Raw genomic sequence first — 25,678 nt, forward strand, 5'->3', positions numbered from 1 at the left:
CTCCTGCGGATTTTAACACTGATATGTTGTCCACAATGTAGCATTGTCAGGGAACCAATACGGTGCATCCTCTGACACATCGATAGTGGGTTTACTGCATCCTTTCACCCCGAAAGTGTCCTGGGGAAGATCTCTGTTTGTCCCAAACACATTTTGGACTGTCCCCAGGATGCAGGGACGCCGGGTGCTAGTAGCCATCTCGTCAAACAGCAGTGAGATCACATCTGCCTAACAATCATTGTATTCTTCTTGTACCTGCTCAATGGTTAATGTTTGTGGCCGTTAGTCCTGAGCTCTGCTTTTTAGCCTGCACAAAACTGATGTGACACAACAGAAAACATCAGCTACTGACATCGGTGAATGTCATCTTATTTTCCCATAGGTCAATGGTAGTCAACAAGGCGAGTATCGATCGATATCGATTTTAAGCTTATAAATGGTGCATCCCTACTTGCCACATTGTTTTGCAGCAAAGCTGGTTGAAAATTGGGAAAATATCCCTTTTATGAGAGGTTGTTTGTTGTTGTTGTTGGGTAGTTGGGTTGTTAAAAAGGCAGAATCACTACGACTGCGAGTGGTAAATAATAGCTACAAACTGAATATGAGATCTGAGCAGCATAAGATATAAAATGTTAATCAAATATGTGACACAATTAAGCCCTGATGAAACAAGAGCTTACTTATGCATGTCCTAATTTCCAGTTAATTCAATCTTTTAACTTCATGAAAATTAAATTTCTTATTATAAAGTCATGGAAAATATTGTTCAGGTCTCGTACAAAAATGCCCGACACATTGTTTTGTGCATCAAAGGTCCCCAGTCAGGAGTCAAACCAGGGACACTGATGTTAAACTATATGTTGTCTGAGCCACCAGAGGACTCATGTTTAAATCATTTTAAGGCACAAAAAAGTCTGTCTGATGTGTTGGACTCCATCTGTCTGAACAGATGGTATACATGTATAAAAAAGTCAAACAGCAGTTTAATGTCTGGTGTCCCCAATTAAGCAATTTCCAATCAGGTGTATTATTCAATAGGTCAAGTGATGACTGCATTGCTTATAGCTTACGCTCCCGTGTTTCTCACATTGGTGTGAAAACATCATCACATGATATTTCGACATTTTGGGAAATACACTTATTCACTTTCTTGCCGAGATTTAGATGAGAAGATCAATACGACTCATGTCAGAGAGTGGTATCGATCCTCTCATCTAACTCTCAGCAAGAAAGCGAAAAAGCACATTTGCCAAAATGTCAAACTATTTTAAGCGTGTGTGTATGTATACCTCCAGGTGTGTGTCTCTCTGTGCCAGCAGGCTCTGGATCTGTTTGGCCATGGAGCTGAACGCCAGCTGTAAGTCTGCGCCTTCAGCCTCCACCAGCTCCTCCCACCGCAGCGGCAGCACCATGCGAGGATCCTGAGTCACCTGCAGCAAGGACAGTTTCTCAGGTCACATGATAAGATCAACGTGCGTCTGACACAAGATGGCAGATCTGGGGAAAAACAATCCAGGCAGTGTGAAGGCTGTGTGAATACCAAGCAGAGATGAATCTATTTAAAAAGGAGGGGAAAAAAAACATTTCTGACATTTGTTTGGGAATGTATCTGTTAGGGAAGCGTGTCCAAAAATGCCTGACTAATGCAGGCAAAACTAATGATTATGTAGACAGGTTTGAAATGTCCTCGGGTGGAAGGCATATGAACAGCAAGCAGGGGGTGCATCCATCCACACAGGAAGAGCACCTCTCACCTCAATGATTTATGAGGCTGAGAAACCTGGCACAAAAAAGGCTGGTGGGCAACATGCTGTTACTGTAATTCAGACACGCTGGTATGCAACATGCTGTTTTTGTAATGCTGGCAATTATTCACGGGGGGGATTTTTTAAAAAGACTACAATTTGGCATTAGGCGGTATTGGACTGGACAGCAGAATGACAGAAAAAAAAGATGAAGGCGAGAGGAGGATGTGACAGAGGTGGAGGTGGAGAGGTGGACATGAGGGGTGGAGGATCCATTCTACGGTGGCAGCAAGGGGCACCCAGAGGTCCTTAACAGGCTGCCAGCAGAATAACAAGCAGCTCATTTTCACACTTACTTGAAGCGCCAGGAGAAGGTATAATAGTTTCAGTCTCTCTGCCTGCAGGCCAGACAGTGAGGAAATTCTTTCCTAAATCATATTTCGGAACAAAACTCCTCTTAGAAGCGCATCCTCTGGATAATATCTCCCCATACTGGCGGTCAGTCAGTGAAGGCCTTTCATATTTAGGGGTGTCCTTGATTTGATTAAAACATACCTGCTGGATACAGCTGGCTATGGCTGCCTGGGTCTCAATGTCCAGAGACTGGATCTGCTGAATGAATGTCTCCTTCTCCTCACACTGCAGACACAGAGGGATGAAAAGAAGTCTCAGGTGTGTGCGCATGTTTAAGATCAAATTATACTCAAATTACTAGTGAAGTGTCACCCTCAGCCCGGTTGGCCCATGTTCAAAACAAACTCAGCAAAACAGCTCACTTCAATGACACAAAGGTAGAAGAAACATGATAGAAGTGAAGATAGAAGAATGAAGTGTCCTCTGGGATTAGGGTTGGGTATCCTTTGTTTTTCTCCCCGATACTGGTTCCTAAATGGTGCCTGAACTAGGGGCATAAATATATACAGTGCAGTCAGTTTGGCTGCACTGTATATATCAAACACATCTCCGTCAGTGTTTCTTTTGTGAAATAGTCGGTAACAATCTATAACAAAATTAGATGTTCATTTTACATAAACTAAATGAACTATAAATAAACTATTTTTAAAATCAATTTAATGAAAAATATCTTCTCTTATTAATATTTTTGTAATACACAGTATTGCAGTGATGATTGGCAATATGTATGTTGTCCAACGTCAAGTCTATATTTGATCATGTGACAATACAATAAAATATATAGTGTGCTGTTCAACGCAAAATCTAGCACTAGGGCCCATCACGACAGTGTGCACTGAGGCTCATCCTGACTGCCGTACGCCACTGGCCTGAATCAACACTAATAAAAGAACATAAAGGATAAATGACAGTGACAAACAAGAACACCTTTTTTTATTGCAAGAGCTAATTTAAACTTAAAATCGAACAACATATTTGGCCTAAAGTGTACTTAAATATATATGAATGTGAATAAATGGAAAACACTTTTAACAAAAAAAAAAAAAATCACCTAATAAGTAAAATAAAACTTAACCCAACTACAATACCTTAACACTAAATAACAGTTACAGTACTAATCACAGCACACATAAATTTGGGGTTGGGATCAATAATAATCTCCCTAATTCAGGAGGGACTCAGCAAACAAGTATTTCTCCAGTTTGTGTTTTAGTGCAGCTGAGATTGTCACTACAATGAGAATGGCTGGTCCACCTTAACATTCCACCTTAAGTGAAGGTGGTCCGGTTCCAATGGGAGGCTAACGTTGCTTGCTAACTTCAGGGCTAACAACCTTCACTTTATTTAACAGGTGGTAAGGAAGACACAGGAACTTGTCTCAGGTCTTGAAGTTTTTACATCATGTCATATCACTGTCAAACACTCTCAACTGTTCACACATGTTGCCCCACCACATTTAACGTCATTCTCTACAGCCTCATTGTCATGCCTCACCAGCATAGACACACACACACACACACACACACACACACACACACAGACACAGACACACAGACAGACACACACACACACACTCTCTCACTACTCTCACAATTTGGCACCGAAATGAGACACTGAAATTTTTGTTATGATTCAGTAGGTACTGGTTGTATAGGAACTGGTGTCATGCTGGAACTGAGTTTCAGTACCCTAGACTGCCCTTCATGCAAAAAAACTTTGCATGCACTGGTGCCCTTTCATTTTCTTTAAGGGCAACACCACCTTAATTAAAATCCCAACATGCTTTTCCCACGGCCTAGGTAAATTCAATCTACATATGTGAACATGAGCTGCTCTCTCTCAAAGCCAGAAACCAGAGAAGAAAGTCTCAAATTTGTGATGTCATCAAGTATAAAGTCTTCAGCTGCTCTACAGACAGTGAACAGGAGCCTGATTTTGTCAACAGAATGTTTCATTTCTTTTTTACATCCAAATGAGCTTCACTCTATTGCAGTGTTCTCAGTTTTGAAACATAAATGTACCAATATACTCAGAAGATTTCCCTGGGCGCTCCCAGTGTCAACTAGAACATCTCTCCCAATCCACTGTCTATGAAGCAGCTCCAGACTTTGTACTTGAAGACATCACAAATTTGACTTTTAGCATTCTAGTTTTTGGATTTTGGAGAGAGTTGTTCATGTTTACTAATATTTGTGGACTGTCCTGGACCATAGGAATGACATGTATGAATTTAAAAATGGATGTAGTTCCCCTTTAAGTGTTGGATAAGTAGAAATCCTGTAGTGGATAAAAAGTCTGGGCATCACCTACATTATTAGTGCTCATTCTTTGGGGACAGAGGATAATCCATCCAATAAATTTTTTACTCTGAGTCCTAGTGTTGGATCAAAAGATGGACCAACTGACCGAACCGCTGGTATGGCTAAAAATGTAAAACACTGAACATCTGGTGCAAAACACTGGTTGTCCGCAGGTTCAGTAAAACAACACCGGTGTCATTATCGACCTTCAGAAAGCGTGATGGTCATGTGAGTGTGTGATCACCTGCACTGCACATCCCAGTAAGAGCAGCAGCAGCCGCCTGAGCTCTTCCACGGCTGCCTCTGAGGACACAGAAATAACTGTCATCATCATCATCATTATCATCATCATCTCCACCCCCCGCCACCATCCTCCCTATCATTATCACCTTAATGTGTTTCACAGATAGCAGAGATATGGACTCGTATATAAAGTATAATTACTTTCTTGCTGCTGAGAGACATGGCACTGATAGGATCATGTGGTTATCTTGTACCTGTCAGGGGGTCCTGACCCAGAATGGCGACGTTTGGTAGAGGCATCAGTATCAACTGCTGCAGGTCTTCCTGAAGAGAAATGTGAAGAGTTAAGTGAGAAAAAAAACTCGAGTGATGGGCGGCCCGTCCTGTCTGCCCACAGTCAGCCTGGATAAACAACAACAGAAAATCTTTCCACCAGCCTCCTGCAGTTTGTGGTGTAAACAAAGAGCTGATTTCTGATAAGAGTTTCTTTTGTCCTTCCAGGTCAAGGAGTCTTTGTACAAATTAGATTTAATATATTCCGGGGGAGCTCACTCTTGGTATTCTTAATAGAAACATAAATAAATGATCTGATGGATGAATAACAACCCTGTATCAAAGTCCCTGATTCTGTTGTTGCCCGCGTTGTTAAAAGACATGCATAATATGAGTAATGTGACAGCAATGCAGGCACAGCACAATCACAATATACAGAGTCTGAATTGGCATTATACACAACCAGAACCCATTACTAGCAACATATTAAAGATCACTATGGCCAACATGCTGCATACTGGCTGATACATTATCACGGACATAATTATTGGCTTACTTTAGCTTATCAGAGGTATCAGCATTGGTCTGTGGCTGACAAGTTACAAGAAACTGCAGCACACAGATGCAGATAATATGATGAAATTAAGTAAGAGACGGCATTTGTCTGCCACCGAGTTTATTTTTCAGCAGCAAAGTGTCCAGCTCAGAGTATATCTGGTTCACAGTTCTTGAATAATTCAGGGATTCTTTGCCAAAACATTTGTTTATAGAGCGTTTCGACGGCCAAGGAGTTGAAGATGCTAAATTCACACAATTGCAATATCAATATGCAATAACCAGGTTCAGGTCAGACGGGATGTTTTGATGCATGCCATCCCTCCTCTGTCTTCCCTCACTCCCTGTCACGTCTGCACCAGGGGTGGGTGGATCAATAACAGAATATCAGTGCTACAGATACTACATTTCTGCTTTGAAGATCAAAATGACTGATATCAACAAAAGGGATCAGTGTCTCTCTTCTACGTTGTATCCATTTGTATTTCAAGAGCAAAACTGTCTGTGCAAACAACCTGGCACGCAATAGTAAGCGCTGACTACTTTAATCCGACAGATAATTGCAATGGCGGCTGAACGAAAGAGGAAAAGAACGAGGTGCTGCAACAGAAAAGAAGGCAGCAGGAGGGAAATGCCTCGGCATCCAGACCCCTGACACACAGACAGAGTAAAATGAAGAGCGAGATGAGGAATACCCAGGTATATAGTCATGAAATTAACATTTTAGTCTAATCAGATCTTCAGCATTAGTTAATGTTACGTATTCAAACTGTAATTGGTCATCATTAGCTGTTACTTCAGCAGGCTGATTACCTCATAAATCATGCTACTCTGCCCTCCCCTACATGAAAGTGCATAAGCTACTTTTAATACTAGAAAGTACGTATATCAGCATTTCTGGCCCTGTATCTCTTGGTATTTGATTGACACCAGATTTTGTGGTATCAAATTAAGACAAAAAACAGCTTTGCTGGAGCTTTCACTCCTCTTTGGACTTGGAGCATCACACAACATCATCAAAATTTTATTTATCAGAAATACAGACAGTTTGTTATCAAAAAATAAAAATCTAATATTGGGGTCATTCAGACTTTATTGGCTTACTGTCTGAATTAAGCATGTTTTGTGTCACAATGCTAACCTGTGCCTTATTTGGAGTAGGTTGTACAGAGGCCAGATTAATGGGCGGCACAGTGGTGCAGTGGTTAGCACTGTCACCGCACAGCAAAAGGGTTCCTCCAGGTTTTCTCCAGATACTTCCTCCCACAGTCCAAAGACATGCAGGTTAATTGGTGACTCTAAATTTGCTGTGAATGTGAGTGTGAATGGTTGTCTGTCTCTATGTGTCAGCCCTGAGATAGTCTGGTGACCTGTCAAGGATGTACCCTGCCTCTCGCCCAATGTCAGCTGGGACAGACTCCAGCCCCCCTGCGACCCCCAACAGGATAAGCGGTTATGGAAAATGAATGAATGAATGAATGAATGAATGAATGAATGAATGAATGAATGAATGAGAGAGGTTATGTGCTGTGGCAAAGCTTCAGAGCATGTGTCAAAAAAATCCAGTACGTTTTCCGTAAAGCACCTATCAAGGCTTATATTGTGACATCATTGATGATGCCCAAAGCTGCTGAGGAGCTGAGAAATCATTGTTCCTGAACAAAAATGAATAAAGTCTCACCTCTACTTCATTTTCCTTGTTACTCAAGCAAATTCCCTGCCCTCTGCCTCATTAAACTATGGCCACTTTCCAGTTTTTTTTCCAGAACACTAATATTTCCCCCGCTGACATTATTAAATTATGTTACGATTACTGACTGAAGGATTGATTTACACACATTTGATGCATTACTTTGTTTCCATTGTTGACAGTCATTATTCAAAAGCCTTTGCTGGGCCAATATATGGTATATCACAGATAACATGGCCGAGAACATCTGCTTTTTTACACTCTTTGACCAACAGGTGGTTTTGAAGCCTTGAGATATTTTACAAACCAAATATGCTGGAAAGCTTCAACGCTTCATGAAGCTTCATCTCAACACCACTATTATCAAATAAAGACAAAAAAACCCCACTTAAACCAGGCCAGGGTTAGACCCAGCTTTACTGGAGCTTTCACTCTTCTTTGGACCTGGAGTGTCATGCATTCAAATTTATCAGGAACAGTCAGTTTGAAAAGGTTAAACATCTAATATTGAACTGGGGATCATTTAGACAATATTGGCTTACAGTCTGAATCAAGCATTAAGCAAAGTTTGTCACGTTGCTAACATGTCCTCTTTAAGAGCAGGTTCCACAGTGGTCAGATACAATCTAGTCCATACTGTCATCATTCACAATCTTAATTACATAAAAACTCATTTCATTTATTAATACATCCCATTTAGATTTATGTATTAGTTACAAGCAACTTTAATCAACCAAATGTTTGTAAATGAGCTTCCATCCATGTTACCTGCTGGTTGTGGGTTTAAACTGCCAAACAGGAAGTGAGAGCTTCCAATGGGCTTTATAGTAAAGGGGGGCCTGGACTGTACCAAGTTCAGTATTGTGGAGGGGGTTCATTGTTTCAGGGAATAGACTTTTTAAAGTACCCTGAGCTACTGATGTTGTTAAAATGTGTATGTTGGGACAAATATAATAATGATTAGACACTGATAAGCACTAATTTTGGTTTGTGTGTATGGGTAGATTCATGCTTAAAAGCATAATGGTAGAAGAGCTTTTCTTTTGTTGATTTCCTTGTGTTCTTTTGAAAAGTTTATTTGTGTTTCTTTTAAACGCACATATAGTTTTGTTTTCATAACCTCAACAAACCAACCTGAGCTGCATGTTTGTGTTACATAAACTTCAAATCAAACATATACAAGATGGCTCCACCCAACGACCAAACTTTATGTTGTGTGTCAATAAAATGGCGAGGTTTTAAACTATGTTTGTACCTGGTTTAGATGTAACTGTTTTCATCAGGGATGCACATAACTGGATTTTTGCTGATATCCTAAATGCCAGTATTTTCTAACTTATTTTTCTCCTATGCTTTCACCTATATATGCACATATTTTTTTCCACCTAATTACAGAGAACATCAGGTCTCTCCTGTAGTGGAATTAACATTATTATACTCTTATAATGATGGCCCACTGGCAGATGCACATATAAAATAAAATGCTCTTCAAATTGCACACATTCACTGGGACAATAAGAAAACTTCTTAAGTTAGGTTACATGTAAAACTGTGAAAGCCATTGTACTTTAACAGGTTTGGATGGCGTGCGCTCCCTTTTAAACAAATCTTTTATCATAAATGATTTAATTTTAGACAATAACCTAGACAGTACTCTCCTGACAGAGACATGGCTTGGCACCGACACACCTGTTGTTCTCACTGAGGCTTCCCCACCAAATTTTAACTTTTTATATTCTATTAGGGGAGGTAAAAGAGGAGGCGGAACTGCATCAGTAACAAAAACCACAATGTCCTCAAATGAAGTTTCTTTTAGCAGTTACACGTCATTTGAGCATCATGCCTTTGTTTTTAGCAGCCCTCCTATCCTTTGCATAACGGTTTACAGACCACCCCAGTACTCCACTTCTTTTATCAGTGATTTCTCTGAATTATTATCAGTCATTCACTCCACCTACAACAGGATTTTAATAACTGGTGATTTTAATCTACACATTGACAACACCTCGGACCCAGTATCCAGAGAATTTTTAAACCTCTTAAACTGTTTAGATTTTAAACAACATATCACGCAGCTGACCCACAGCAGAGGGCACACCCTGGACCTGGTCATAACCTATGGCCTGTCCGTGGGTGTGTCCTCTGTTGTGGATCTGGCTGTGTCCGACCACTTTTGTGTGTTTTTTAACATGACCAGTTTTAACCAACAGGAGGCCCCGGTGAGAACAGTGAGGAAATGCTACCTAATTTCTGAAGTGGCTGCAAATTTTATCCAGATTTTACAGAGCACTCCTGCAGAGATTTTACCAGCACCCTGTGATTTTATTGTGGACAATTTTAACAACAAACTCAAGTCAATGCTGGACTCAGTGGCTCCACTTTTAATCAAAACAATTAGAACAAAACCTACTCCCCCATGGAGAAATCAGGAAATCAAACAACTGAAAAGATACTGCAGGAGTGCTGAAAGATGGTGGAGAAAATCAAACCTAACAGTCCACTACGAAATATTACGTCAACATCTCAAAACCTACAATAACGCAGTCAAACAGGCAAGAATTTCCCACTTCAAAAAACTAATCTCTGACAATAAAAACAATCCCAAATTCCTCTTCTCCACAATTGATATTTTAACAAACAGTAATTTTAACAGATCACCTAAGACAACAACCAATGCCCATTGTGAGGACTTTGCAGACCACTTAAGAAGTAAAATCAATGACATCAGATCCAGTCTTTTATCGCAACAGATTTTAACTGTCGACACACCTGGATCATTGCTTTTACCTGAGGAAACACTGGAGAGTTTTGCCCTGGTTGATGCGAGGACACTTGGTCGAGTTTTCTCCCAAGTAAAGCCCAAAACCTGCCTTTTCGACCCAATTCCCACACCATTTTTTAAAACATTATATGGATTCTTTGAGGAACAGCTACTGTACATGGTGAATTGCTCTCTTCAGACAGGTGTCTTCCCGGCCTCCTTGAAAACGGCGGTGGTGAGGCCCCTTCTGAAGAAGAGCAATTTAGACCCCAACATTCTTAATAATTATCGACCTGTATCCAACTTACCATTTTTAAGCAAAATTTTAGAAAAACTGGTTTTTAACCAAGTAAATGATTTTTTAAATACAAATAACACTTTAGAAAGGTATCAGTCTGGTTTTAGGATGAACCACAGTACCGAGACAGCCCTTTTAAAGATTTTAAACGACATCAAGTGCAATTTAGATAACCATAAACTTACAGTCTTGGTACTACTGGATCTAACCGCCGCCTTCGATACAGTAGACCATCACATTTTATTAAATAGACTGAGGCACCTGGTCGGCCTCTCTGGTACTGTTTTTAACTGGTTCGTCTCTTACCTTACTGATCGACACTTCTTTGTAAGTATGGATACATGTTCCTCAGGAACCCATGAGATAAAGTGTGGGGTCCCCCAGGGGTCAATTTTAGGTCCAACTCTTTTTAATCTCTACATGCTTCCTCTGGGGGACGTCATCAGGAGGCACGGCATCAGCTTTCATAGTTTGCTGATGATACGCAACTGTACATTGCCGTGTCTCCTGATGACACAGGGCCAATTGATGCCCTTTTTAACTGCATTTTAGATATAAAGTCATGGATGGCAGCGAATTTCCTGCAGCTCAACCAGGACAAAACAGAGGTTTTAGTCATTGGTCCTGAAGGCCAGAGAGAGAAACTTTTACCAAAACTACAGGATTTTAAACCAACACAATCTGTAAAAAATCTGGGTGTGATTTTTGACTCTGAGCTCTGTTTTATTCCACATATTAAAAACATAACAAAGGCAGGTTTCTACCACCTTAAGAATATAGCCAGAGTCCGCCTGTTTCTCAGGCCAGCACAGAGGTGGTGATGCATGCTTTTATCTCCTCTAAGTTAGATTATTGTAATGCCCTGCTCTCTGGTCTTCCCAAAAAGAGTATCTCAAATCTACAATTATTACAGAATTCAGCTGCACAAGTGCTGACGAGGACCAGAGGGCGGGAGCACATTACACCAGTTTTAAAATTGCTGCATTGGCTCCCTGTGCGCTTCAGGATCGATTTTATTTTGATTTTATTTCAATTTTAGTTCTTTCATTAGTTTTTAAATGTCTTAACGGTCTTGGGCCTTCTTATTTATCTGACCTGCTTTTACCATATCAACCCTCGCAGACCCTGAGGTCCTCCGGCACCGGCCTTTTAACCATACCGCAAGCTAGGACTAAAACACACGGGGAGGCGGCATTTAATTATTATGGCCCCCGATTGTGGAACAGCCTGCCGGAGAACATCAGAGCTGCAGAGACTGTTGATGTTTTTAAAAAGAGGCTCAAGACTCATCTTTTTAATCAGGCTTTTTAACTGATCTCTTTATTTATCTATTTTAAATTCCTCTTATAACCGATTTATCCATCTATTATCTATTTTTTATTTATTTTTTATATTCTTACCCTTCCTCTTTTTATGTTCTTATCTCTTTTAACCTTTATCTTTTGTTATTTTAGTTAGCCTATAGGTTTTAGTTTTGATGCATTTTATGTCTCTGTTTTAGATCATTCTTACCTAGCTACTAACTCAATTTTATGAGCTAAATAGCTTTTTGTTGGGTGGGAGGGTTGGGTTTTCTCTTTTCTTTTTGTTTTCTGTTTGGATCTTTGTTGTTTTTAACCTCTGTGAGGCACTTTGTGTTACTGTTGTATGAAAAGTGCCATATAAATAAAGTTGATTTGATTTGATTTGATGCTCTCCATGAGACAATTCTGACAGTAGCCACTACCGGGGCAAATATGACCTATTTCAACTGATTAAAGTCACTTAATTAAAGCGTCACCTAATCTGCCTGTCATATTGACAGAAATGTTCATTTCGTGTAGATATCAATATATTTTTAAAGCCTTTATCTGATGACACTGATGATGTGCAGATATTATCGTGCATCTCTGGTTTTGATGATGGTCAGAATGCATGCCCTACTTAAAACAAGTGTGAATTCACAGTAGCTGCCACCACATCCAGGAATGCATCCATGCATTCATGCGTTCACACCACAGACCGTATGTAAAGATGAATGACATGACAGTTCCCCAAAGGTAAAGCCATCGGGTCAGAAACCCCGCTCCCCCAATGTTAGCAGATGGAACATGGGCCAAACTAAAATCCACAGTAATAAGATGTACATTATTCATTTTCCTAGACTAAACAAAGTCAAGGTGGGGTCAATTTATAAGCCCTCCTGGGGTTTCCAACCTCACCTGCACATTCCCTACCACTCTCTATATAGAGGGATTTATACCAGATCTATAATTTGTCACTTTTATATGTACAAATGATCAATAACAATAACATAGTAAACATTGAATACATTTTCAACAAAAGATGGTTTTATGCCATGTAGGGTAGTTCTTATTTCGCTGTTGTATGTGCAAGTGTTATTTTTTCTGATATTTGGTTCTAGTCAGTTATTTGATGCTATATAAAGGGGATCTGACATCATGATTGACAGCTATGCATCGCAATCGGTGTGTTCGCGTTCAGTGGTGCTGCTCACGATTGGTTGGGTGGTAACTTGATGCAGACTCTGGCTCAAATGACGTCACCAGCAGTGATATTTTGGCTTAAGTGGAGACATGTCGTCCCTCTTTATAAACAGTCTATGATTCATGCACACACACTTTTCACTCATCCACTGATGCCTCGCTATAACAACAGGCTAATGAGTATAAAAAGGGATGTGGAAAAATGGTGTGTCTGTATGTGTTAATGTGTCAGTCTGTCTGTTTGTGTGTGTGTGTGTGTGTGTGTGTGTGTGTGTGTGTTAGTCATTTGGCATGAACACAAACACACACCTTCATACACACACACTTGAACTCCATGCCAAAGCCTAGACTCCAAGGCAAAAACTGTGCCAAAAGGTGGGGAAATTTTAGTGGACTGACCAACCAATCAACCAACCTACTGAGCGTCAGGGTGACACATGGAGCTGCTTGTTGTGGCTAAAAATGCAGCTTATTACTGTCAAGTGACGAACTTGACTGCTTACAGGCACTATACTGTAGTATCTCACCTGAAGGTTTTTGTTTAACACAGAAAATATATACTCTTTTGTTTCCAAACTACAACAGAGAGCATTTTGGAAAAACAGCACTTAAACATTAGCTAAAGCCAGTCCCCATCAGTTAAATAATCTCTTGAATATGGATGTTTCTATCATGGTCTGTGCTAGAAAGCATTTTCAATGTGCTGAGGAGTAAATGGGGTGATTCAGGACTAGCAGAAGGCCCACCAACACTGTGGTCAGCTTGTTTTATTTCCTGCTTCACGATCTTGGACAAATCTCCTGGCAGATTCTAAATGACGTTTAATCAAGCTGGATGGCAGACGCCTCAGACATCCCCCGTCCAGAAACCTGGCTTTCCTGGCAGCAAAAACAAGTATCTGTCATGTGGACCTGCAGTGCTTTGCTCCTCCTCCTCCTACATTGCCATCTAGTGCAACACCAGAGTATCAGGCGGATGACTTCACTAAAAGAACTTCAGCGAAGTCATCCGCCTGATGCTTCATTACTTTACTTGGTCTTCCGAACAATTTCCCTGTTAATTAAAAATGTTTCTGTCAAACAGCCACACTCTAATGTTGGCTAGCTCCTTTCCCAACTGCTCCGAAAGCCTGTTTACATCCTCCTGCGATCCGTCGGTGCAAAATCACCAGAAGCAAGTCACAATTACAGCTCTCTCTCTCTGCTGCTGCTGCTGACGACTGTAATTAATAAACTGTACAGTGAGAAAGGCAATGTACCAAGAGGTAAGCGCTCCCTTCAGCAACTCCGTCATGTGAGTTTGGCATCAGAAGCATGTGCAGCCAACCTGAAGTTTGTGTTCCTTCAGGGCATGTAGGATATTAGCCACTACAGCTCTGTGTTGGTCATTGTGCAGCTCATGGTTCATGATGCCAAACAGACCTGAGTAGAAATTATATAGAGGCTGCTTGTTGCTGGCATGCTGACGTCCTCCCATTATACAGCCAAAATACATACTGGGTGGTGTTTGCCAGAATCTCTCCTGCACTATATTTTATCACTTGGAACAATTATACATCCTGCTTAAATAAGAGATTAACAGTATGAGTAATACACAGAGCCATTATCTGTGCTATGATATGATTTCCAGGCCAGTTTTTGTCAAGGTTCATTTGTTTTCTGGTGACATCATGGTAAAAAAAAAAGGAAGGAATTAGCCTTTATCCCTCAGTGAGCATGCCTCTGAAAATATTCTACTGTTGTAGAGAGAAGTCCTGAATTTGGAATGACATTTCTCATCAAGCTGCTGGCTGCAGTGCTGAAGAGAATTAAAATCCATCTGCAACATTATCTTTTCCAAATTCCATCTTTCTATCAATAATTCCTCTTTATGTTGTTTGGATTGGTGCTGCGCTTCGTTTTACCCGCAGACAGTTATGATTTTCAATGCTTCTGCTGGCTGTCTCGCTTTTCCTTTATCTATTTTTTTTGCCTTTGTTCACATGTGCAAACCAGATTTCATCTGTAGATTTTTATGTTAATTCAAACATCATTTATGGGGATGTTCAGAAGCCTTAAAAATATCCCGGGTTACTGAGGACAGAGATCTTTGAATGTAGAAGGTCAATAAATTAGAAAGCAGGAGAAATTAACATTTAAAATCCCATTAACAGAAAGCTGAAAACTAAGTGTCTCCATTCAGAGGCACTACAGGCTCTTAGATGGAATAGAACACAATAGAATACAACAGAATCAAACAAACAGGATGGAATAGGACAGACAAGATAAAATAAAATAGAAGAGACAAGAGGAGAAAAGAAAAGAACAGATCTGAATCAACAAGGATTAATAGAGTGGAACACAACAAACAGAAGAGCATACAGTACAGTAGAACCCAACAGAACAGAACGAACAGAACAGAATCGACCGATCAGGGCAGACTAGAATAGAACAAGCAGCATAGAACAGGATCGAAGAGACAAGAAAAACAAAATAGAATAGAGCAGAAGCAAACAGAATAGAACAAACAGGATAGAATGGAATAAAGTAGAACAAACAGAAGATAAGACAAGATAAAAGAAGAGAAGAGAAGAGAAGAGAACTAACTGATTAAAATAATATGGTAGAGAAAAGAACAAACATAATAGAGTCACAAAAATAGAAAAGAGTAGCAATGAACAGTTGAAGTAGAATATAATAAAAAACAACAAACAGAACAGAACAAAACAGTAACTGCAATAATACTCTACGTGTCACACAGTTGCTTTCGGATGACACTTGTACAGAACATACTGTAGTGTATTTATGTGTTAATACTGTAAACGTATTCTGCCTTCACACCTCCACAAATAGCTCTGTATTATTATTACATATGATATCGGAGACGCTGAGGTCACAGCGCAGAAAATGAAGTCCTGCCAGGCTGCAGATTGTTGCTGTGGCTCACACTCACCTCACTCTTGTCATTGTATGTCACACACACACTCACACACACACTCACACACACACACACACACACACAGACTCAAACAAATACAGAGCAACGAGGATGTCAGAAACGAGCAGCAGGATGTAAAACCATGACCAAAGTGGAACTAAACATCAACAGTAACAGTGGACTACATTCTGAGTGCACCAGGTGAGATCCTAGTGTAACACCACCTAATATGAGCTTCCCAATTATCACCGGCGTCTTGTGCTGCTCTGCACTTTCAAGGGACATTAGTGATTCACTGAAAATGAGGAAGTGAAACCTTGTAGACTCGTGTTCTTGTGTTGTGTGACAAGCTAAGCAGCGCATGTTCAGTCCACCTGACGACTGTTTGGGGAGGCTTTCTCTTGCTGAGAACAGAGGCCTTTGAATCATCCTCCGGGGAAAGAATTGTGTCATTTCCTCCATGGCCACAGGCGTCTACAATGCACGTTACGAAATGCATGATACTGCTATTTGATTTTTGTTCACTCTCCTTCCTCAAGCCTCTAACCACAACTGCAGCTAAAATATTCAGCTCACCACTCCTCCACTCTTTCCTCACCCCGTCCGCCTGATAATAAGCAGGGACACGTCTGCCAAGGATGGAAATTTCCTGTTTCATCTTCTCTTTGGTGCAAATGCTCCGTCACCCGGTGCACACACTTCAAGACTTTCTACCCTTAAGCAAAACATTTGTGTGTTGAGACTGACAGTTGAGCTACATCTTGTCCTCTTGTTTCTACTACCTTACAGCTAGACAACTGCTTCTCCAGCCCTCCTCCATCACCCCGGCTCCCTCGCCATTTGGTGTGGCCCTGAGTTATGTTTTAGAAGGATATTTCAGCTTTTTTTTTTTTACAAGACTCCTCTATTTATAATGAACTAGGAGTCATTTCAGTTTGTCCACAAAAAAGCCATTACACTAGTGGGTTTTTTTGTGGAAATGGTAGAGAAAGTGAATAGGGCTATTCAAGACATTTTTTAAAAAACACATCAGATGGAGCTCAATCTAGAACCAGACCATTTCCAAGTGATTGCGTGGTCTGTCTCCATTTTGCCTCAGTGTTACCTCTCTGTGTGATGACTCGCCTTACTGCTGAGATATTAATTTCAAGCTTTAATACTTAATGATTAAAGTTCGACAAGGTATCAAAATATACAAGCTTTGTTGAGGTTTTACTTTTACCAGAATTCAGGTCTGAGAGTCCAGGAAGTTGCTTTTACACTTTGTTTTTCAAATGCAGATAAAACAAACAATACACAACATGGTAATTAGTAAGCAAGAATGGTACAGAGTCAGGCTAATTGTTCCCACCTGTTTCTAGTCTTTATGCTTTATGCTGGCTGTAGCTTCATAACTTACATAACAGAGTATATATGTAAGAGTAATATGAGTGATATCAATTGGTCACATTCACCAATATGAGTGAAGAAATGTTTTTACTTTGCACAGCTAATGAGCACATAAAACTACTGTTGCATTTATGAGGCATGCACACCAGGCAGACTTTGTTCTTACCACTGTGCATATGTTAGTGAATCAGAATCATTCTAAATTGACAGGCGCCTGTTTGCAATCAGCATACTGACACACCACCTATTTCTCATGTATCATGGGGAAAGCGCTGAAGTTGTTTCCATGCACATGAATGTCATGGCAGTCAGAAACAGCTGATGAGCTGTTTGTCAGTCTCTTTAAACGTTAGTTATGTCAGTCTCCTGAGATGTGCTCTCTCTCTCCTGTGGGCTGCAATGTCTTCCTGCAAGGCTAGATATGCCATCTTAACACCTGCTCAGAGGTAGCTCAGAATCTTTTATATAACCTTCATAATTGTGCAATTTCATGGCACTAGAAATTGGTGGAGGTAGCCACCAAGTTGGCAAATGCTTACAGATCATGTTTCTGTCTACCTGCTGAATACAAGTCCGATATACAATCTACCTTTAGCTCTGTTTTTATCTTCAGCATCTCCTGAGAGAAAGATTTTCCCTTCAGCAGCTGCATGCTCTACTTTTTTCACCAGCTAGTTGCTAACATTGTCTGGAATTTGATGCTGGGCAGGTAGCATGTGACAGATTTTTTAAAAGCTTTCTGCTGAAAGCAGCTGCCTGCTGCACCAGGAAACAATGTTAAACGGTAAAACTGCAGACTATAAACCAAACAGTGAGCTAAAAGACACTACAAATTTCTATAAGGCTGAGGGGAACTGTAAAGTTGGACGATAACTCTCTAGGTGTTCATCACTAAAATGAAAATACCTTGATTATAAAATATTGTCTATAAAGAAGTGCACTGAAAATGCAGTCAAACTGAGAAAAAGATCATTCTGATCAAAACCTCTTGCAAATTCTGTCTCAGTAATCAAGTGTGTAATTGGACTGGAAGTTCATTATACATTCAACAAGTTTCATGCATTTTAGAGTGGAAATGTTTAAAACTCTTGAGACTCTCTGCTAATTCTCAGACCATCACATCTGATTTTGTCCCTGATTATCTTGATCTAACCCTCCCCACCCCCGACCCTCCCCTACCTGGTAGAAGGCTCTGATGTGTCGATTTAAAATGGAAAAGTTTTGGACTCTCAGCATGTGATCGTCTCTCTCGCTGTTGTACAGCTGCTCCACCTTGGGGTTCGGGTCTCTAGGATGAACAAAGAAAAGACACGACGGTGTATTTACTGCAGCTTGATCAAACAGCCCAGCACATGACTCTCCAGCTGAGACATTCTCATGCAACGGTGCATTTAAGCAGAGGGTGAATAAAATTTTAATGAGCTTGGGAAGCAGGCTGTGAGAATCCACATGCAATTATTTGTTGAAATAAGGAGGCTTAGGTCAGACCGAATTAATCAGCTGTTCGGCAAATACTGACTAAGATCTTGTCTGTTGAGAGAGAAAGGGTTTAATTCTGCTGAAGATAAGGAATTCAGCCGAGATGACTAGCAGGGTGGCACATACGCAGAGCCTCATTTGATGTTTCCCTGGAAATTTGTAGCAAATATGAACAGGTCCTACATTTATGCCATCCTCTCACTCAGGTTGCAGAACAATGTGAGGTTACAAAAGGGAATGTAATGAATGTTTTATTAAATCTGTTGCAAGTACAGAAAAGAAGAATATACAGCTACGCTAGCAACTCTGTGAGGCTGTACTGAACGGGTCCATGTCATTGGTTCGACACCGCATTGGTTCGACATCCCATTAGTCCGACTGTCCGCGGTGCTGAACGGCTTGCGGCGGGCGTATGTGCGCCGCGATCGGCTTGAGGCGGAGCAGTCTCACGGCTTATGTGTTTGTCACTTTCTTTTTCATTTTAACCCACACCATGATCTTTTCCTGACCCTAACCAAGTGGTTTTTGTGCCTAAACCTAACCAGACCTTAACCACAGGGCATCATGATGATTTCAGAACGGACTTAGGAACAATGAGTTTAATATGGTCGGAACAATGGACCTTTTTCACAGCAGACATTTTGACTTGTGTCAGTAGAAAAAGCACAGGTGAAATTGATAACATTAAGGATGGCTGAGTTCCATTCAGTGTCCCAGTAAGCTAGTAACATTTAGCCAACATGGACAATACCAGGGTCTCCCCTAAGTGGAACGCAGCTGTCATTAGTGTCATTGAACACACCTGTGTTGCTCCTACTCTGACGTGTCAAACTGTCTGCCGTGAAAAAGGTCTATAGGATGTCGAACCAATGGGCTGTCGAACCAATGGGCAGTTCCCGTAGTGAACTAAAGGCTAAAGTTAGTATGCTAACAATGAAAATGCTAACTTGCTAATGTTAAGAAGGTGTAATGCTTACCATGTTCACTCTCTTAGTTTAGCATGTCAGCACAGTAACATTTGCTAATAAGCAATAAACACAAAGATAAACTACAGAACTAATTCTACGGTCATGCTAGCAGCTCTCAGGCTGTTCTGAGCTAAAGGCTAATGCTAGCATGCTAACAACTATTTTGCTAACAAGCTAATGTAAAGTAGGTCTAAAGTTTACCATGTTCACCGTCTTAGTTTAGCATGTCAGCGCATTGACATTTCCTAATGAGCAATAAACACAAAGTAAATGTCATTCGTTTTGCAGGTGTTTGGTCATAAAACAAAGAATTAGACAAAAAAACAACACTGACCTGATAATGGTGCTAGACAAGCTACAGAATAAATTTTACAGCCATACTAGCAGCTCTGTGAGACTGTACTAAGCTAAAGGCTAATGTTGGCATGCTAACAATGACAATGCTAACAAGCTAATGTTAAGAAGGTCTAATGTTTACCATGTTCACTAGCTTAGTTTAGCATGTCAGCATAGTAACATTTGCTAATGAGCAATAAACACAAAGTTAATGACATTAGTTTTGCCAATATTTGGTCATAAAACAAAGAATTCAACAAAAAAAACTGACCTGACAATGGCACTAGATTAGCTAAGGCCACACGAGCAGCTCTGTAAGGCTGTACTGAGCTAAAGGCTAATGCTAGCATGCTAACAATAACAATGCTAACAAGCTATTGTAAAGTAAGTCTAATGTTTACCATGTTCACCAGCTTAGTTAGACATGTCAGCGTGCTGCTAACATTTGCTAATTAACAATAAGTACATAGCTAATGTTCTTAGTTTCACAGGTATTTGGTCATAAAACAAATAATTGGACAAATAACAAAACTAACCTGATAAAAGCACTACATTAGCTACAGAGCTAGTTCTACAGCCATGCTAGCAGCTCTGAGAGGCCATGCTGAGCTAAAGGCCAATGCTAGCGTGCTATCACTGACAATGCTAGAATGCTTATGTTAAGAAGGTCTAATGTTTACCATGTTCACCAGCTTAGTTAGACATACAAGCATGCTAACATTTGCTAATTAGTAATAAGCACAATGTTAGTCTTGTTAGTTTTGCAGGTATTTGAATATAAAACAGAGAACTGGACAAATAAAATTGTTGACCTGATAATAATAACTGGATAGTGGACCCCAGTATGGAGCCTATTCAGTCCAATTGAATTGGTTACCTGACACATACACCAAAAAGTTCCTAGCTTACAGGGTACATGGCCCACTAAGTGTTTCTCCTGTTGGCCCCACCTGGGAGTTACAGCTTGGCTAATAGTCTTAACATTGTGATGATGTCACAGATTTTTTAATCGCTTTTCTCTGTTGGAAGAAAGTTTTACAAATATAAAACCTTTATGAATCAAAAATTCATTATAGACAGAGTCATAATTGACCTTGTTTGCAGTTCAGCAGTTTTACAGACGTCTCTTTTACAAAGGTGGTCTATGGGAAAATGTTTTTTGGGCTGCAGGGATTTTTTTTTTTTTTTTTTTTTGGCTGCAATACTGCAAGTGGCCACTGGAAAATTTGGCTGCAAGAGGACCTGGTCAGGGGAGCACCAAATATATATCCTGACTTCTAAAGACTGCTCCAGAGATTACATTTGTCTGTAGGTTGACGTGTAAGTTAGTGTCACCCTGGTTCCCTGGTCATAAAGCCTATGGGATTTTTCCATTGGATATGGATTATTGCCTTAAATTAGCTCTGTGGCAAGCCAATGTTTATGATACCTTCTGCTCAGCAAGATAATCTTCACAAATGAACACTACTTTCATAATTATTAAGCCTAAATGCAATCAGCAGAAATAAAAAGCTGACGTTAGGCTATAAACAAACTACACTGTCACTGCATGACCTCACATCAACACTATAACAAAACTGTAAAGCTATGTTTGGTGCAGCTCAGCGTGATGACATCCTGAAGTCTCTTTAAGCCACTTGTTAGCAACTGCCTTTTTTTAAGACACATAGAAGCTTTGAAGTTCACGAGTGGGGTATTTACTGACGTTTTTTATGTTGTAGAAGAAAACGTGAAAGTCTTTTAAGTTTGTTTTAACCACCTTAATTCAGGCATCTAACCAAAAACCTGTTGACTTTAAGACGAGGGAACCGTGAGTGGTAAAATGCAAACTAATATCTGGATTTTAGGATTCATTCCTGGGGCACGCTAATACTGTGTGTCCCACATTTCATCGTAATCTATCCAATGTTGTGGAGACAGATCATTAAAAACACAAATGTTAATACCATGGTGGAAGGAAAAATCAAGTTATCACCAAAGTCAGCAGGATTCATCCTGTGGGGAATATTATTGCATCCAGTAGTTGTTGAGATATTTCAACATCCCTAGAGGCACGCCGTTAGCATGTCTAAAAGTCATACGTACTTAGTTATTTTAATGGTTTTAAATAGTTCTTTATTCCAAAATAAATTTTTGGTTTGTGGGCCCATTTTTGCATTTTTTTAACTTGTTAATAAAAGCCAAGGCCAATTTTTTCAACTAACTGCAAGGTCAAACGTGTTTATTTTTTCTGTTTCCTGAATGAAAATGTTCCACAAATGGCTGAAAATTAGCCCTTTACACTGTTTTTTTTTATTATTATTATTCAAATGGACCTCTCCTACTACAGATTGACTGAGGAATGTCCCCACATGTTCATCAAATTAGTTTTTATTTTCCCTTGTCAAGTTCTCTGTTTAATGGCTGCAAGGCAATAAAGCAAGAAAAGTCTTGATCAATCTTACATGACCCTCATGATCTCATTGAGGAAAATCCCATTGGTCAGCCTCATGTAACGATCCCGGGCACTCTGGGAAATTGAGTTTACTTCCATGTATTGGCTGTAGAGCGGGACGCCGTCTTCCCTCTCCACCATCTTCTCAAACAGCTGAACCTGCGAGTGACAAGGAGGGATTATGTGTGTGTGTGTGTGTGTGTGTGTGTGTGTGTGTGTGTGTGTGCGCGTGTGTGTGAGAACAAAAGGGTGGCATGAGTGTGTAGCAGGAGGTGGACAAATAAGGAAGACAGTGACAGGAGCAGAGAGAAGGTACAGAGAGAGAGGGAGAGGAGGGAGATGGAGAGGTGCAAACATTTTCACACAGGAAGCCACTTGAGTTGGTGCACCTGTCTGGACAGGTGGGATCTGTGCTCTCACACTGGGAAGCACTTCACAGAGACAGGCAGCCAAGCAGGACGGCAGCCAAGGTCTCCCTCTCTGCTAAGAAGAGCTGTGCCAATGCAAACTGCAATATAATGAGGTTTATTCCCACCTGCACCTTCTAAAAACTGCACTGTCGGTAAACAGAGTAACAAGCTCGAGTTGGTTCGGCTGACAAGGTGAGGCAGAGCGGCTCGAGACCCCGTGCGATAGGATAAACAGGGTGGCAGGGTTACAGTGGACGTCCTTCAGCATATGTGGAGCAGGGTGGAAGCTCTCGTGTCAGTGAATAACTGCCCTGCTGCCCTCAGTGCCCTTGGGCAAACACTAAACCCCTACCAGCTGCGGGCATCCTGTTGAACCTGACCTCTGACCCTCGCTTTGGAAAGGGGCAACAACACAGAGAATGTCCCTTCAAGGTTCAGAACAATATCGCTCTATAATGTAAATAATGTTTATTGACCAGGATGAAGTATTCCCCTGGGCTGACTGGTCTCCCACGTGGTAAACCCAGCTTGAAATCCAGTCTGTTACAAGTGCAACAAATCCTCCACTGATTTCAGCAAGACTCTTGAATACATAGCAGATAACTTTGTATTATTCTCAAATCAAAAACAGCCCAAGGACACGGAAGTGTCAAGGCTTTGGTAGAAAAAAAAGCCTGGTCATTAAGAGGCAAGGGAAGCTGCCAAAAAGGAGAAGTAGGGTGTTTGTTTTGCTGTACACAACAGCCAGAAAGCAGTATCTAGGTTATTTTTTTGCTGTTTATTCAACGCCTACTTTTATATTTACTCTTGTGAATAGAATTGGAAAGCAGGCTGCTCCAAAAGATACCATGTCATAACCTATTTGCGACTGGTAATAATGTTTTACTGCAGAACTGGCCATTCATTGTCCAAGGCGGATTTCTACAGTTTCCACACGAATCGGCCTGTTTTATTCTCCTCTCTCTCTCTCTCTCTCTCTCTCCCTCTGCCTCTAGAAATAATGACCTTTTCTCTAACTGGAAGTGATAAATGATAAATGACGTACCCATTGCGCCAACGCACTTTCCATGAATTCCTCTATTATCTCCATGATGTTAGAGTCCATTGTTGTGTCAGGAGAGAAACACTTAACTGTGAAATACTACAGAAGACGGCTAATTAAAAAATACTATCAACAATGCAATGGATCACAGAGAGAGAGGGAATCCATCTTGCATCAAGTGAAGTAGTTTGACATTTCTGCGGCCCTTCCCCTCCCTCCCTCCACCTCGCTGTCTCTTCCTCTCTGACTGTGTGACAGTTTCATTGCAAAACCACACCGGAATTTTCAAAACGCACGTTGCTTTTTTTTTTTTTTTTTTTTTTTTTAGCCGACGTCTTCGCACGCCCTCCATACACCGACTAGCACACACAAAGATCTTCAAATACACTAAATGCCGGCAAATATGCAAAATATGATAAAATTTGCATTGGGTTTTGCGTGCAGAGTTAGATAATCCTAACAGAACGCTAAAGATTTAGCCCCGATTTTCTTTTGTGCGCTCTGAACACCATTAAAACAGGCCTATTTTTTTAATACTCGACACAATATGAATAAATGTCATCTACATGTACAAACGGCTGTGTGGAAATGACTGCCACTGTGTTATTTCTGCTTAATACCCAACAGGTTAACAACAATGACAAAGGTTTAGACTTGACAGTGATCACCTTAAAGTTGTGGGAGCTTTACTTTTCTCATTATTGCCTCATGTCCACTCAGATTCAGGCACTGTGCAACAGCGACCTCTGCTGAATTAAAGTGAAAGTTCCTAATTGCCCATTTAAAAATGATGCATTGCATCATTTCCAAAACAAAATCACTGGGGGGAAGTGTAACCAAGCAGCCCTACTTTTATTTAGATGCTGCACTTCCTGCACAGTGAACACTATTTTAAGAAATTATCTGTATCTGTAGTGCATTTTTTTTTCTAGAGACTCATTCTGGCTGTGGTGTGGGTCTACTGCTGTCACACAGACTTCTCTTTCTCAATATCTAACCAGATGTGCTGCAGATTATTGATGTTGTACGTATACAACAGTGTCATATTTCACTTGATCACAGGGAATCTTAAATATGCAAGAACTGACAATGTTTTCTTTTCTACAGTGTATTCATTTATTTTCATTTTCGATTTGCATATTCACTTTGTTTTTTGTAGCCTAATAATCTTAGAAAACCACTTTAAGTAACCTCCTAACCTTTTTTTGTGGTTTTGAGTCTTATTTAGGCAATTGTATGTCCTTTTTATTCATTTTTTGTCTTTTTATCGTCGTTTTGCCCACTTTTGTAGTTATGTGCCTCTTTGCAGCTGCTTTGTATCTTCTTGCGATCATTTTGAGTCTCTTCCTGGTCAGTACATGTTAACTGAAAAGATATTTTTAGAGCTGCAACCAGCTGCAACATGCTTTTAATAGCGCTTGCTAGAAATCTTGTTGGTTACCACTGTCTGCGCTACTTCTAGACCTCATGTTTTTGTTGTCTCTGTATATGCATGTATGGATTACTGAACGGGCCCCTGTGGTCCATACCTGCAAAAGAACTAGAGTTGCAGCAATTAATTGCTTATTTGTAAACTATTAAGATTAATCACCACCCTATTTGATTATCGATTTATTGGTTTGAGTCATTTTTTAGGCCAAAACTGTACAAATTCTTTGATTCCAGCTTCTTAAATGTGAATATTTTCTGCTCTCTTTACTCTTCTGTGACAGTGAACTGAATATTTTTGGGCTGTGGACAAAACAAGACACTTGAGGATGATATCTTGGGCTTTGGGAATTACTTGTTAATATTATTAACCATTTTCTGATGTTTTAGAGATGAAACAACTTATCAGTTAGTCAAGAAAATGATCAACAGAATAATCAACAATGAAAATAATCTTTAGTTCCAGCCCTAAAATGACACTTAAATTAACACGTACCAACCAGGAAGAGAC

The 25,678-nt window shown here is 40.3% G+C and overlaps 1 protein-coding gene across 2 annotated transcripts in view; it reads right to left on the reverse strand.

Moving 5' to 3' along the window:
- Nucleotides 1-23,969, reverse strand: part of ccdc88b (coiled-coil domain containing 88B) — an 80,038-nt gene extending 56,069 nt beyond the window's left edge. For both annotated transcript variants that reach the window (XM_049586200.1, XM_049586201.1), the window contains exons 1-7: nucleotides 23,743-23,969; nucleotides 22,298-22,446; nucleotides 18,250-18,358; nucleotides 4,957-5,026; nucleotides 4,704-4,762; nucleotides 2,301-2,384; nucleotides 1,290-1,430 (exon numbers count right to left, since the gene is read on the reverse strand). In XM_049586200.1, the coding sequence (XP_049442157.1) occupies nucleotides 1,290-1,430; nucleotides 2,301-2,384; nucleotides 4,704-4,762; nucleotides 4,957-5,026; nucleotides 18,250-18,358; nucleotides 22,298-22,446; nucleotides 23,743-23,802 (672 nt within the window). In that variant the 5' untranslated portion in view covers nucleotides 23,803-23,969. The remainder of the gene's footprint in view (nucleotides 1-1,289; nucleotides 1,431-2,300; nucleotides 2,385-4,703; nucleotides 4,763-4,956; nucleotides 5,027-18,249; nucleotides 18,359-22,297; nucleotides 22,447-23,742) is intronic.
- Nucleotides 23,970-25,678: the final 1,709 nt, after the last annotated feature.

The sequence above is a fragment of the Epinephelus fuscoguttatus genome, linkage group LG9, assembly GCF_011397635.1.
Source record: "Epinephelus fuscoguttatus linkage group LG9, E.fuscoguttatus.final_Chr_v1".
NCBI classification, from domain to species: domain Eukaryota; kingdom Metazoa; phylum Chordata; class Actinopteri; order Perciformes; family Serranidae; genus Epinephelus; species Epinephelus fuscoguttatus.